We start from the raw sequence: 15,785 nt of genomic DNA, 5'->3' as shown, positions 1-15,785 counted from the left end.
AACGGTGATGGTTGTGGTTTTCTTTGAAGTCCCAGTAACTGCTCGTTTATTTCTTATTTGGCGACACAGCAGATGTGAATAGAAGCACTACTAATATTTGAATGTTCATATCGTCCCTGGAAACCTCTAATGTCCAAAACCGGTTACTGTTCAGGATTCAAATTCAAAAGTAATGTGTTAGTCAGACATCACACAGGAGGCTGCGGTGGGCTGTCAGTCCTGTTCTCCCTGTATGTGTGGGTGCATGTGTGGAGATTAGTGAGAGTCATCTTGCGGGGGAATGTCATTAACCGAATCTTAGGCCACAGAAATACCTAAAGAATGTCTCCCTCCCCTCTTCCAGAAGCAAAGATTTATATATATATTTAGATTTGCACAAATGTTCATGATTTTTCAAAAAAATAGCAGCTCTACAAGCTCGCAGCGCAGCACTCGATGTCCTCACAGTGCCATTTCTGTTACACAGTATCTCTAAAGTCATGTCATCAACATGGATCTGTCCCATTTCACATATTCCATTGGCTACCATTGCCTTCTAAAGTTTGGGTATGCGACCTGGTGGTCGCTTATCTCGCGATTTAGGGAGTCTTACTGGTATTTATTCTGGGGACATTTGGCCCTCAGAAATATAGTCCACACGCTCGCTCACACACACTCAGGGCCATAAAGAAAAAACCCAATGTTGAGCTACAGGTGAACTATGTTTGCACATCTGTGCACCTGCTATGGGTTTCCCCATCTCTGCCGTAATGACAGATTAAGAAAGGGACAAGTCACATGACATCGACAAAGAGACGTTGCTGAGCTGCTGACTGGCTGCCAAGTGACGTTAAAACGAGACCCAATAAACACACAGAGAGAAAAGGACAGGTGCAAAGCTGTCCCCAGGGGGCCAATGGAAAAACTCCAGGATATTTCATGTACTTTATTACGTACGGTCGGGCAGGAACCTCGTATCTCCATATTTAATACCTTAACGACCTACTTCATCATACGACAGTGTCACACAAAAGCATCAAAAGTTGCAGATCTACAAGCTTGAACCGCGGAGCAAAGCAACGTGTTTCAAGCTTGTAGATCTGCAACTTCTGCCGTTTTTTTAATTTGAATCCTGAAAAGTAACAGTTTTGGACGTATGAGGTTTCCCCCCCGGCGGAGACGTACGTTATACAGTATTCCGTTTCCCATTATTCACTCTTATGCTCCAGAACCAACCAACCTCTCTCCCCTCCCTTCTCAAACAAACACAGGTGCTCCTGGTTGGTTGGTGCACACAGTTCTCCTCCTGTGATCTCTTAAAGCCAGCAACTTTCTCTCCCGTCTCCTTTGTGCCTGAGACCATTGAGACCCCGGATCAAAGGGAGAAAGGAAGCGTTGTTCAGAGTTAAAAGGTGAACTGATGTTTTGTGTAAACGTGGGCTGCAGTTTGAGCTCAAAATAAGATGTGAGGTTTGGAAAGAAAGAGCATCTCTCGCTCTCTCTCCCAACATAGAGAGATTAACTGCACACAATGTCAGAACTACAACAAAGATGGCAGCACATCTAGGGCCAGATTTACACTGCAGCCAAATCCAGCCTGAATCAGATCTGAGCCACATCCAGATGTGAATCTGATTGGTGTAAATGAGTCACGTGACCTGTTTAAAGAATCAGATTCCAATCTGGATGTGGGTCAGATCTGATTCAGGCTGGATTTGGCTGCAGGGTAAATCTGGCCCTAGTGTCCTGCAGCTTCTGTTTCAAATAACGTTATTAACATTGTCAACCCTACTCTTCCATCTCCTTAACGGAAGAGTAGGGAGACCAGGCCACCACCTCCGATCATAGACCATATTCACCGGTCGACCATGTTTTGCATTTTGCATTGAAAAACCGGGGTGGCAATTCATTAACGTACCGCCCGGTGAATATGGTCTATTCCAGATGCTTAGCTGTATTGTAATAATATAGTATACTATCATATTTGTATTCATTCAAATAAGACCCAAGATTGTAGCTTTAAAGAGAAGAAGATCAAGTTTGGACACAGCAGCTGGCAGCATGGTGGTTCAGTCACGGGTGAACAGTAAGATATTACCCGCATGTAACTGTTAGGACCCTAGGGGCATTTCATACACACAACCTTGTGGACAAGGGACAGTGTTGTTTTTGCTAGATAGTGGAAGAACTAGTGTTGGAAGAGAGACAAGAGAAACAGAGGTCTTCACTCGTGTCCTCGTGTGACTCCTGGTAAGTCGTGACTTGCCGTCTGGCACTGTACAGCTTCAAACTAAAGCAAGAACTGAGGCTCGGCAGAGCTGTAGTAGCAGCACCATATCAGACATTCTTTTATCACCCTGCCATAATAACAGAGGCAGTCACAAAAATACACACACGCACAAATGCACGCACAGGCCACACGTTTAATCCAATTTAATGATTCCGGTTCCTTGACGATTGCCTCTTAACGGTCCGATTCATTAACGGTTCCATTTAACGACCAAGTGGGTCCATTTGGTACCATTTGTACACTCTCAGAGTTATGGGTGTCCTTGAAATGTAATTGTATAGCAGATATGAAGTCCACATAGCAGCTCTTTCTCTAAGTGTGTGATAAAACTAGTTCCAAATGTGATGTGACCGATTCCAGTCCCTTGATGTCGGAACCGGTTCCTATGCGGTTCCGGATCCCAACTGCACACGCACACAATAATTTCCAGAGAGACTGCATGTGTGTGGGAGTTCCAGGTGTTTTCTGTATCCTTGTTCAAAGTAAATCATGCCATTCATCCCGTCACACCCCCTCACATCACATCCCCAGGGGGAACAGTACAAAGAGCCATGCTGGTAGGGGACACAACAACCTGGGTCATTACAGCTGTTACATCCATCCATCCATCCATCCATCCATCCATCCATCATCAACACACTGAAATGGACCTGATCAACAGGGGAAGAGAGAGACAGACACCACCAGACAGACTAGTCCACAAACAATGATAGCAACCAAGCAAACACTCATTTAGCAGCGACACCGTCTCATTACACTGAGATACATAAAGAATACAAGTAGCTAATGATGACATGATGGTATATAGTTAACTATAATATTGTATGCCTTCACTGGAGCAGCCATTGTACACACAATGACTGAAGACTAGCCGTACAAAGGAGCCCTGTCTTAGTGGGGACTCCCTGTGAAATATGGACTAGTCTGGACATGTTCTAAACACATCCCCCCCCCCCCTGCACCCTCTATCTGAACCCAGAATTGTTAAGGGTTCCTTAAAAGACAACTTTTTTTTAAGATTGTAATTAGAGAAAAGAAAAGATGAGTGTTCAAATGTTTTCATTTACTGCTTTCTATCGTTTTAGAGATTTTAATTTCAGTGGGTGGGGGCATGCTTACAAGTGGCTAAATATGTCTTTTAAGAACAATTTCCCCAAAAAGATTATATTTTAAAAAATCTGAAACAGCAGCTGTACAAGCTTGCAGCGTGGCACAAAGTGATGCGCTGTGAGCTTGTACAGTATATCTGTACCCCCCCCCCCCCCCAAAAAAAAGACTCCACTTTGAGAGCCACAGCCTTATATAATTAACTCATTAAAAGCCAACCCCGCGATGTCGCGGGAAAAGTAATAGAGTATCTATAGTGCCATCCACGCGATGTCGCGGGAAAAGTAATATATTACTGTAACGGCGAGTAAAAATACCTAGTACAATGGCCGACGCTCCGGAGACGAAATCCGCGCTGATTTGTCATCATCACGGCTCCACGAGCACACAATAGTCATCCCATAACATTGAGGTGGACGGCCGATCTCATCTTTAATGTCCATTATCTCAAAACTACACTTTAGAAGCTAGGATGGAGGCAGATGCTCGCTTATTTTACACAGTTATAAAAGCTCCCGGTCGGCCATTACACAACTCCACGTGGACACGCATCGGTTCCGGCGCACGATCCGATGACGTCAGACCGGAAGTACTTCCGGTCTAGACTTCTGGCCTTCAAAATAAGACAGCGGCCGTTAATGGGGCCGGGAGGGGGCACTCTGGACCCCCTAATCCGTTAATGTCCTGGGCTCAGAATGAGTTAATAGTCCATCACGCTGCACAGGCAGGATGATATTTGTGTGTATTTAGTAGAGAGGGACAGGGACAGTCACCGCGTTGAAGGTTCAAGGCGTTTAAATCCTTTTAAAAGCAACCATTTGCTTTTAAAAGGATGTCCCATAGTGATCAAAGGATCACGTGTGGCCTGTTTGTTTTGAACGCTGATTCGCCCACAGTGTCTGGTTTGGTTTGGTTCGGTAGCAGGAAGGAAGAGACCTGCTGACTGCATTCCTAACATATTCCGCGGTCATCGGAGCGCAGCCACGTTAGCTGTGCTTTGATAACGCCATGGCTAGCTACTACCCCCCCCCCCCCCCCCCCATCCCAATCCTACCACCCCCCACAGGTTTTTGGTATTTGCGTTAACGATTCAAGCACAGTGCCTTGAACGTTGGCATTGATACTCGCGACTCATATACACGGCAGAATCCTACAAAGTAAAAAAAAAAAACATTCTCCAGGTTGAATTAACACTAAGGACATTTTTGGTTTGTTTTAATTGGATGCAATTGTGAACAGTAGCCAAGTCAGATTTAATGTATCCAGCTCAACAGTTAGTATGAGGGGTAGTCGGGAGGAGATGTCTATGAACTCTATGAACTGAATTTAAAGGCTTGAAGAATGAAGACCATGCATCGTCTGTGACGGAGTCAACTGCACGCTCTAGGTAGGCTGTCCGTTCCACACCCGGACAGCAGTGTGTAGAGAAAGCTTCTGACCAGTTGACTGTGGAGGGGAAACGTTATATTTGTGGCAGTCTGCTCTGCTCTCATGGCTTCGTGTTTATGAACAGACCGTTCGCGCGACTCGGAGCACGTCGAGCCTCCAGCCAATAATCATGGCATTGCAAACATAAGTGTGAGTGTGGGCAGAGGCAGCGCCGGCACACTGTGGAGGCGGGCCGGGCCGGCCAGGCCAGCATGTGACCCGTGTCTGCACTATAAGCACCCGCAGTGCCACCCCAAGTCGGTGCTTTTCATTCCCGCAGTGGGGTTAAGCCTGGTCCTTTACAGGCCAGTGCTCTCTCTCTCTCTCTCTCCCTAGGGGCAGCCTGGGGCCACATAGCTCGCAGGCCCCCACTAAGCTCAGATCATCTGGGGGAGATTTGCGAACGTGTAAGCAAACTGGTCTGCATGGCACGGGTTGGCATGGTTACACAGTCACCCATCCAACCACCACCACCACCACCCACTGCTGCGGTCAACTCTCATTGCATTGAAAATAGGCGTTGGCTGTATGCAAATATCAACCGTTTTTTGGAGCTGTGTGAAGCACAGGCTCCCTATACGTGGCTGTGTGGGTCTGTCTGTGTGTGTGTGTGTGTGTCTGTCTGTATGTAGCCTGAACTTCCTAAACTTCGGCACGCCACTAGTCCCACAGTTTTGCCACCACACACTCGCGCCATATGTCAAATCGACCGGCTTACTCGGGAATCGTGGGCTATTACTTTTCTAAGAGAAAGGTTCTATAGTTTAATTGATATTAATTTATTAGTGAATTAATTTTCCCCATTGACTTATAATGGGAATCGCAAAAACTCACATTCAATTATTTGTCTCTCGCAAACCATAGGGGCTAGAGTTTCAAGACTTGGAGAGGAGGTTCATAATGATTTCAAGGATTAAATAAAAAATAATTGTGTCATTTGGCCGCATGGTGGCGCCATAACACCCCACTTTACGTTTTGGCCTGTAACTCTTGAACCGTAGGTCGGAAAATTAAAAATATGTTTTCCCTGGATTCCTTGGGCCATGACGCATCTCCCCATATAGGCCACGCCCATTTGCGCCATGATAGATTTTACGCCATCTTGAATTTTCTCCAAAACACACTTTTTGCTCCTTTTCCTACATATTTTCTTCAAATGTCACAAAAATCGGTACACATGATCCACACACAACACACACACACACACACACACACACACACACACACACACACACACACACACACACACACACACACACACACACACACACACACACACACACACACACACACACACACACACACACACACACACACACACACACACACACACACACACACACACACACAGAGCTCCACTTCACACGGGTGTGATTTTTTGTTTTGTTTACAGCCGTGTAGGTAGGCCTGTCACAAATAATTAACCCTTTGTTAGCCTTCTATTTGGTCACTGACTGACCAACCAGCAGGCTCTATCTGCCTTGTCCCGCCCTGGTTCCGCCTTTTTTTGCTAAAACAAAATTTTAGGAGAAATAAAAACATTTAAAAACATGCTGAGTCACTATACTGCCACTGAGCAGCTCCAGTTTACTGAAACCAAGTTCGAAATTAGAATTGAACACACAGAATAACAATACGAAGCAACTGAATTAAGGAGGATGGAGTGTCCCACTGAGTGTTCCGCAAGACACAGCAACCAATGGGTGTGAAGAGGTGCGGGACAATGGGCGAATTATACATAAACACAATTGTCTAATGGCAATTATTTGACATAATCGCAATTATTTTGTCATAATTGTCTCCATGTTGAAGAATTATTCCAAACATTTTCAATTGGCTATTTCCACTATCAATGTTCTTTTTTAAGTATAAAGTTGCCAAATATGTCAGTCATTTCTTTGTATCTTTAGGTTATGTGTCATATCTGCCATGTACAACTTCAAAGCCTACAAGCCTAACGACAATTGTCAACGCCAAAAACACAATTAAATCGTTAATGGGAATTATTTGAGTGACTCGTTATGTAAAATGTCATAATCTTGACAGCCCTAATGCACGTAAACATAAGCTTCCCAGAAGTTCCAACGTGAGACGTGATCACTGTGCAATGCAGTGGTTGTCAATATTGACTGCCGTCTTGGTCGCAACAACCCCCTTTAGTTGAACGTCACTGTCATCTTCACTGCATGGGAACGGTGACATTGAGCATTAACGATTGATGAGGCGTCCATATGGTGGAGCAGTGTGGGGTATCGGGCCGGCGACACCGGGCCCTGTGAGAAACAGGCCGTGGCACAGCCATCAGGGACCAAAACCGCCGCGATCCCTTTCAACCTCCCCTCTCCAGGGGAGAATCCTCTTACAGTGCCTCTCCTCTCCTCCACTCCAAAAAGGTCCCATTTCTATGGCAAAGTGATCTGCCCCGTCACCGGAGCACAATGGATCAGCAATAGCCGGATAGAATGGGAAGATTGGGAACTAACAGGCAACAAAAGAGTAAAGTTTTAACTTTAATGGAATAGATCTTCAATGGAATGCTAATCGCTGCCCCATCGTTACTTCCTTGTGTGTGATTGAGGCCACAGGAAGGGGGAAGAATTCACCACAGGCTACTTACAGGACTGTCAGTGTTCAGGACTGATGAGTCTATTTGGCTGCAGCGGGAGCACAGCCACCTTGTCCTGTATCCGTTTATACACCACTTAAACCAGTGGTTCTCAAGGACCCCCAAACTGATATACGTATTTGGCCAGGGACCCCCCAGAAGAGAAGATGCATGCATGCAATCTATTTTTGGCTGATGTTCTCCCACCCAGAATATGGATGCTGGGGTTCAAGAAGTGGTTACTGGTTAACTCCAGGAATCTCCGCATTGTGCGTCTGTCTGACCAATGACCATCCCTTCGCATATCTGGAGAACCGCTCGTCCAATGAACCGACTTCACACTTCGAGGCAGGTAGATTGCTTAGGTAGACTGGAGCCAATCAAATGGCTTCTTAAGAACTGTCCCGTGCTCTGAACGGACACATGTTCCGAATGCCGACCACACCCCCCACCCCAAACGTGCACTGCATTAGTTCTGATATATCCCAACATTCTAATCTCAGTTCTATGCCTCGGTGCCTACGCAGACAGTATGAGGGGTGTTACAGGGGATTCGTGAAGTCCAAACATAGAGAGCTATGCTACGCTGGGCCGGTGGAGCCAGCCAGCCAGCCCAGAGGCAGCATTCTCCAGCACAGCAGACAGAGGCAGTGTTTGCCTTAATAAGGGTGAGCTGTCTGAGCTCATGTCTGTTCACACTCCACTTTTAGGAAGCCTCCACTCCGCTGGAGCCAGATAAGAATCAGGGGGGGCCGTCACCGCTCACACCTCAATATCACCTCCACTGATAAGACTGAGGAGGGTCCCCATCAGGTGATGTCACTAAGCATGTACACACACACACACACAGGCCACACACAAACTAATCACCACTTTGGCACCTTTGTGCTACTTGAGAGGTGAGACACAACCACCAGCACCCACTTGATTTCTGATCTGCATCATCACTGCTGTGACCTTGTTGATATGCATGCAGGCCACTAGAGCAGCAGGTCTAATTGTGACCCGTTGTTTAAAATAACCCCATCATTTGCTTGCCTCATACACCACTCTTCACCAACCTAAGGAGGGCTTTGTAACTCGACTACATGACGAGTATATAAAAGGATAATGGTGCATAAATGGTGTGTTTATTCCTTCCTTGGCTTTACAATGATTGATTCATTCACCCATTCAGACAGATATTCATACACCAAAGGCGGAGGAAACCATGCAAGGAAACAACCTGCTCATCGGGAGCAATTAGGGGTTCAGTGCTCAAGGACACTTCGACACCAACTCTGGGGGAGCCCGGGATCGAACTGGCAACCTTCCAGTTCCCAGACGGCCGCTCTACCTCCTGAGCCATTGCCGCCCCTGGATGGAACATGGAACACTCAAGCTGCGTAGATCAACCTACATCCAAAGTCCAAGCATGAAAAAAAATCAAACCTCGGTTCGAAGTGGAGCGGTGAATTTGAGCAGCTGTACCCTATGTGAGTGAGTGAGTGAGTGAGTGAGTAAACTGTGCCTGTGAGTGAGTGGTGAGTGTGCCTGGCCTGCACAAAACAGCGCCCCTCCTTTAACTAGTGTGTTGTGTGTGGCCACTTAAGGTATTGACAGGCTACGGACACGGCCAGCCAGCCACCCAGCCACCCAGCCACCCACCCACCCACCCACGGACATACCCACGGACATACCTGTCTATTGGGAGCGCTTTCACCGCTCCAAAAAGGTGTCTTGTTTCAACTGTTGAACCAATGGTTCTGCAAGTTTGCATGTTTGGGATGCCTCTGTAAAACGTGACTCCCTCACAATAAGATAAGATAAGATTAGATTAGATTAGATTGTGAGAGCAATAAAGGTCTGTCGGTGTGTAGATCCTAGTGGTCTTGTGCAAATGCAGGAGGAAGACAAGGATAAGTTGTGTTGTGTTAAACATTCCCTGAAAGCTGTGGGTTTTAGGACTATGTTTGGAACATGACTAATCGAGCACAACATAAACGTGAATGTGTGGGCACATATACTCTATTTATGTCACCTGTTACATTCGATGTTAAGATCTTCGATTATTTTTTCTAGCTGTCCCTGCTTACATTTATTCTTTATAATAGTGTCGCTTATATTAATATTTCTGAGTCAATAGTTATAAATAACTGAGAGGTTTATTTACTGTACCTCACGCCCGGTGGCACAGGAGAGTCGGGCCCCCTCACGCGGACCACCTTGCCCCTCCCTCGCGCATCAGCCAAACCGGTTTTTACCGAGTTGCAAATCGTCAGAGACTTGCTTGAAACACACATTTGCATATGGTAGCAACCTTCTAAGCCATTGCTTCCTGGCCCTGGGCCTGCTATACCTCATTGAGACAAATTCCTTGTATGTGCAAAACATACCTGGCAATAAAAATCATTGCGATTCTGATCAACCTCTTAGACCCTATATGTACTTCATTGACCTGTGACACTCAGGGGGCTATTCTTGGTCCTAGAGCACTGTTTTTACGTCTTCACCAAATCTCTTTGGTTAAAATAGTGATCTCCAAGATGCGTCTTGTAGATCGTTCTGCTGTTTTCGGATAATGGTCGCCTCATTTTGCCAAATGGTGACCTATTATGACATGCCCAGAATGGGGACGCTAGGTTTTCAAGTAATGAATTGCAAGTCATTTCAAATTCAAGGGCTTGAACAGCTTAAACATGTAACTCTGGGCATTTGTTGTGGAAAAGGAAGCCAACTATACCCTGCCATTACAAATTAAAGTGCATCATTTCCCTCGAGGTTAAGCAGCTCCACGTGTGACATATGGCACTCTAAAGTATAAACCACAGCGTATATGACCTTTCAGGTCGAGCTCGACAACCTGGACCGACCACTGTAGCATAGGAAAGGTGCCTGGGGGCAGCATGATCATCATCACCATCACCATGCCTCACACACTAAACATTAACTACAGCATTTGAATTGTTATGGAACCCAAAACCCCCTTTCACTGGTGGTAGTAAACATCCATGCGGCCGCTGCCTGTTTCCCCCTCTAAACAAAGCAGCTGATTAGCAAAGTGCCTCAATACACAAAGGACTGGGAGAGAGAAACAGCCTGGGGCAGGCGACTACTAGAGCAAAAGAGAGAGATGTCATGTTTTTGGAGTTGATACGTCCGCGTGAATGGTCAGCAGCGTTGCCAAGTCTGCTTATTTTAAGCTGGGCTTGTTCTTCTGTTAAGTCGCTTGTACTAAATGTTGATAGTTGTTGCAGCTTGCAGTTTGCGATTTTTGGGGCTTGTTTCTCAACTTGTAGTTGCTTATTTTGGCTTGCTTTCTAATGTTGCTTGAACCAGTGTTTCTCAAACATTTTCATGTCAAGGACCGCCAAATCAATGAGTATTTGTCCGCGGACCCCCATCTGAAAATATCTAGTGTCAGGGTCCCCCATACAAGATTTGTTTCAATAAAGTAAAAATAAATCCACCCAAGCAGGTCTACAAGGTTTGATTGATTGATTGAAGACTTTATTAGAAGTTTGCATAGAGAAAAAGTACAGTTTCATGACGGTACAGTTCACTGGTACAAGGTCAACTAAAAGGAGATCCTAGAAAATACTAAGCTTATTTCCATAGGAAACCATTGAAGTATCTCATATAACAACGAATGACAGGTCACAACCCATCACTGCGCGTTGTGACTGTGAGCCATTTTCAAACAGCCAATGTATATCCACAAAAGGCACAGGAAAGTGCTCATGTGTCGCTTCTTGTGGGCTTGTTTTCCTTTACCTGGTGGTTCATGCTTCTTTCTCTCTCGAAATCTGGCAACACTGGTCTGTTGTCATTTCAGACTAGTCCACTTGTTGCACCAGGCGGCTGTCGCTGGCTGCCCTGCCCCAGCCACACAAAGCCACTGGTTAAGACCAGCTCTCTGTCTGCACACACATACTGTAATGCTGAGTCAGGATGTTTCAGAAGACTGCTGGGTGAAGGGGCCAGTGCACACAGCTAATCCTCCCACCTATACATGCCCCTGGCTGGGTGCTTTTCACTGCACTAACCCCTCCACAATCCCCTTTTAGCCCCACACCAACCAACCAACCGACTACACACACACACACACACACACACACACAAGCACAAGGCAACGGCGAGAAGAGTTTGGGCTCATCGCCCTCAATCAGCAGTTTGTTGTACTGTGAAGCGATTATGGTGTCAAATAATGATCAAAGAGGGTTCTTTTTTCGTTTTATCCCTGAACGATCAAAGCCCCCAAAGATATGTAATAACAGCTTTTAGATGTCCAAGTCATGCACGACTTCTTTTTTGGGGGATGTTTTGAAATGTGTCCCTTTGACTTTTAAAGCCCATGGGAAACTGCTTACTCTGTGACCACTGGTGTAGCCATGTAAACAGGCATTTTTCTTCCTTTTTACTTTTTAGGTGTTTTGTTTTGAATGTTGTCATTCAGCCATTGTCTAGTCTACACACAGTTTGAATGTAGAGATGTCATTTCCGTCCATAGCTTGCATACCAATACCACTGAGGTCTCTCTCTCTCTCTCTCTCTCTCTCTCTCTCTCTCTCTCTCTCTCTCTCTCTCTCTCTCTCTCTCTCTCTCTGCACATGCCAAAGCTATGACTGCACCCAGGTTCAAAGAACAATAGCTATTTGATGCTGTCATCCATCCCCATAACCCGCAATTCCTACTTGGGACTATCATTATTTTAGGTATTTTCCCTTACACAACAGAACCGTGCATGCAATCAAAAGCTTAAAATACTTTCATCCCTTCACCATCAGAAGTTGAAATAAAGTGAACACAATCAAAAGCTTTCAATACAGTCAGCACTTTCCATCAATACAGTCAGCACTTTCCATCAAACGTTGAAATAAAGTCCAACAAAACCAAGGGTTGAAATAAAGTCTACACAATCAAAGGTTGAAATAAAGTCTACACAATCAAAGGTGAAATAAAGTCTACACAATCAAATGTTGAAATAAAGTCACCTTAATGTCAAAGAGAGACTTTACTTCAACGTTTGCTGTGAGCATCATTGGTCCATGAAAGAATAGATTATTTGTTTTGTTAGGCTAAACGTTTTCAAAGTGATCAGTGATTTGAGCCCTGCAGCAGGTCGTTGCAGGAAGAGGGAATCTAAAATGAATCAAATCCATCACTTGTTGTCACAACAGCAGACTGTGCAGCGCTCCCTTCAGGCAACCAAGAAAAGTAGCAACATTCAACAACGATGTATCAAATGTATCAAAGAAAGTAGTAAACGGTCGTTGTCACTTGTCGAGGAGTAGAGTAGATAATGAAATTATAGGTAGAGGTGAACAGAAATGTTGCTGTGTGCCCATTGTTTCCAATACACGTCAGGCAAGTTGTCACACGACGAGTTTCTACGATACTGGAGATAAAAGGCAACCAGCAGCAGCTAGTAGACTAACCAACCCGGCATTTTGTTCATAAACAGTGGTGGGAAAAGTAGGACTCAAATGTTTTACTCAAGTAAAAGTATCAATGAAATACTGTTACAAGTAAAAGTATAAAGTAGCCTACTTAAATACTGTTACAAGTAAAAGTATAAAGTAGCCTACTTAAAGTACCAAAATTAAAAGTAGTCATATAGTCAAGTTCAAAACGCATTAAAAATATTTTGAAAATAGGAGATCTACAAGCTCGACTCATTGTGAGCTTGTAGATCTGCTACAAATGGCCGAAATATATGTAGGGTTCACGTGTGTAATGTATGTTTTGTAATAGTATATCTACAAAGTAACTAGTAAGTAACAACAACTAACAGTAGTAAAAGTTTTCAAATAATTGTAGTGGAGTAAAAGATAATAATATTTGCCTCGAAGATGTAGTGGAGTAGAAATAAAAAATCACACCCGTGTGAACTGAGCGGTGGTTTACCCACCAACCCCTAGAGCTTCGAATTAATTTATATTTAATTAAAACAACAAATCTGCAGCACTTCTCGCGTGTAACGTTAAAATGTGGCTGGTCTCGCGAGGCAGAAGTCTCCATTCGCCGCTGCAAAAGTGGGCTGATCTACAAGTCCACAATGCGTCACTGATCCAATAGGTTGTGGGCTTGTAGATTAATTAAAAGGGTGCTTGTTTAGCGACACCGACATACAGCGAAGAATAAACCTCCAGCTACTGAACTTTCCCTACACTGACCGTCCTCCGCCTAGCAGACAGTGCTTTGCCTCTTGAGTTAAACGTGCTCACGTTTCACACAATGTAACTTTAATTGATTCAGAATAGTCAAGCTGAAACGGGCGACTCATTTGGTAGGGACGGGAAGGCAGACTGTTTACGAGACTTCTCCACCGAAAACACTGTGTAAAGCATGGATTTCTTCTCTCACGAGTCTGCCTGCACGCAGCCACGTTCACGGTAAAACTCCCTCCGTCCCTCTGTAGACTACCTAATTTGGTTCAAACGAAAACATAATCCATTGGTGTGATTATAATTGCTCGTTTCACATCGTGGTTGTTCCACGCTTCGCATAGACGATGCGATGATACTGCTCTTGCTTTTACCAACGCCAGTCGTCAGGCACGTGCACACAGACATCAAACGGGGCTTGAGCCCCTGCCCTTTTAAGAGAGAATTGTCCACCAAAGGTCCCTTTTAGAAATGTCAGCCCCTGCCTCTCTTAACATTCTCTGCACGTCCCTGACCAACGCGGTCCCTGACCAACGCGTGAGAGAGAGAGAGAGAGAGAGAGAGAGAGAGAGAGAGAGAGAGAGAGAGAGTGTGTTGTCTGCCTCAGTGGTGCGTGTTCCCCACACTCAAGCCCCCACCGTTGCGCTGTGTGTGTGTGTGTGTGTGTGTGTGTGTGTGTGTGTGTGTGTGTGTGAGAGAGAGAGAGAGAGAGAGAGAGAGAGAGGGAGAGAGAGAGAGAGTGTGTGTTGTCTGCCTGCCCTGCTCAATAGCGCCCCTCCTTTAACGTGTGTGTGTGTGTGTGTGGTCTGTGTGTGTGGTCAGGAGAGGTATGGCCGGCGACAGACATACACGGCAGGCGACAGACATACACGGCCAGTAACATCTTGAAAGCGAATCACAGGAGCGGCTACCACCGCTCAAAAAGTATTGAAAATTGGAGATAGGAGCTAGGCTACTCCAGTAAAGTGAAAAATAAGTACAGTACTTGAGTAAATATACTGAAAATAATACATATCCAAGTGTGAGGACTTACCTTTCATCCAGTCGACAACTTGCTTTGGTGTCCACTTGGTGATCGGATCCATAGCTTGCATGTTCAAAGCACAACAATATCACACACGGTCTGGCAAGAGGGTTATTATTATGCCCACAACTGCTGTGGGATTATTATTTATCAAACAGACAGCAGATCCATGTACTTGAGCCCGGTGTTGTGTTCTCCTGTAGTAGACTCTTGTCGTGTCTTTCTCCAGTCCATACACTGCTGCTCTCTCTCTCTCTTCACAACTGTGCTCTATAGGCTGGTTCACACACATTCACTTCACACACGCACACATGGTGGGAGCATTAACACAGTGGAGTGAATGGATCTGATCTGGGCTCTGGAGAGAGAGAGAGGCAGGGCTCGGGGAGCTGTGTGTGGAGGATCAGGTTGCAGAAGTGCGGTTTCAGCTGAAACTACTGAAGAGAGGAGGAGCAACGAGATCTGTGGGATCCCAGGCAGTCACACACAAAGCTACGATAATGGTTTACTAATATTATATATGTTTAGGTCTGTGTTTGCATTAGTTAGACAACGGTTAAAGTTGGGCTTTCTGTGTTTTCTTTTAGTTCTAAAATTCTTCTCATAGCTAGCCTACAACATATAGGCTATATATATCAATAAATGTTTTGCCACTGGGTCCCCTAAAGTTACTACATGGATTTTAAAGTGGCCTGTGGTGTTGTGCCTTTATTATTATTGTTATTATTATTATTAGCCAATAGGTCTATATTTTTTCCTTATCAACTTGGCAGGCGTATTTTTGATAAAACTTCAGTTCACAACATTTCGTGTTGCGTATCTGAATGTGACTCACTAGTGCTCTCTGCTGGCGAGTTGTTGCAAATGGAATTGTAGAAATCCTGTGTGTGTGTGTGTGTGTGTGTGTGTGTGTGTGCGTGTGTGTGTGTGTGCGTGCGTGCTCGAATGAACTTTCCTGTGGGTCCGCGTGCCACTGTCCTTCAATATTGTCAACATTTCTCAGCTCAAAACGACTGTGGCCAGTACGGGGATCGAACCCGCGACCTTGGCGTTATTAGCACCACGCTCTAACCAACTGAGCTAACCGGCCCGTGTTACAGGTAGCCTACTCTAACCCAATTCTACACTAGGCTACTATTATGACAGCAGGACTGAGATTCAGTCAGTCAGTCTGTCTGTCTCTGTCTCAATCACTCTGTTTGACAC

At 45.2% G+C, this 15,785-nt stretch overlaps 1 protein-coding gene across 1 annotated transcript in view; it reads right to left on the bottom strand.

The window, feature by feature from the left end:
- LOC308305678 (connector enhancer of kinase suppressor of ras 3-like) overlaps positions 1–14,649 on the bottom strand; it is a gene marked incomplete at its 5' end in the record, with an annotated part of 128,172 nt that extends 113,523 nt beyond the window's left edge. The window contains one exon of the mRNA XM_080750516.1: positions 14,589–14,649. Coding sequence (XP_080606642.1) covers positions 14,589–14,649 — 61 coding nt within the window. The remainder of the gene's footprint in view (positions 1–14,588) is intronic.
- Between the last annotated feature and the right edge of the window lie 1,136 nt (positions 14,650–15,785).

This window comes from Nannobrachium achirus (genome assembly GCF_963921795.1).
Source record: "Nannobrachium achirus genome assembly, chromosome: 20".
NCBI classification, from domain to species: domain Eukaryota; kingdom Metazoa; phylum Chordata; class Actinopteri; order Myctophiformes; family Myctophidae; genus Nannobrachium; species Nannobrachium achirus.
Note: the sequence above shows the minus strand (reverse complement) of the source record. Positions and strands in the feature narration are given on the sequence as shown.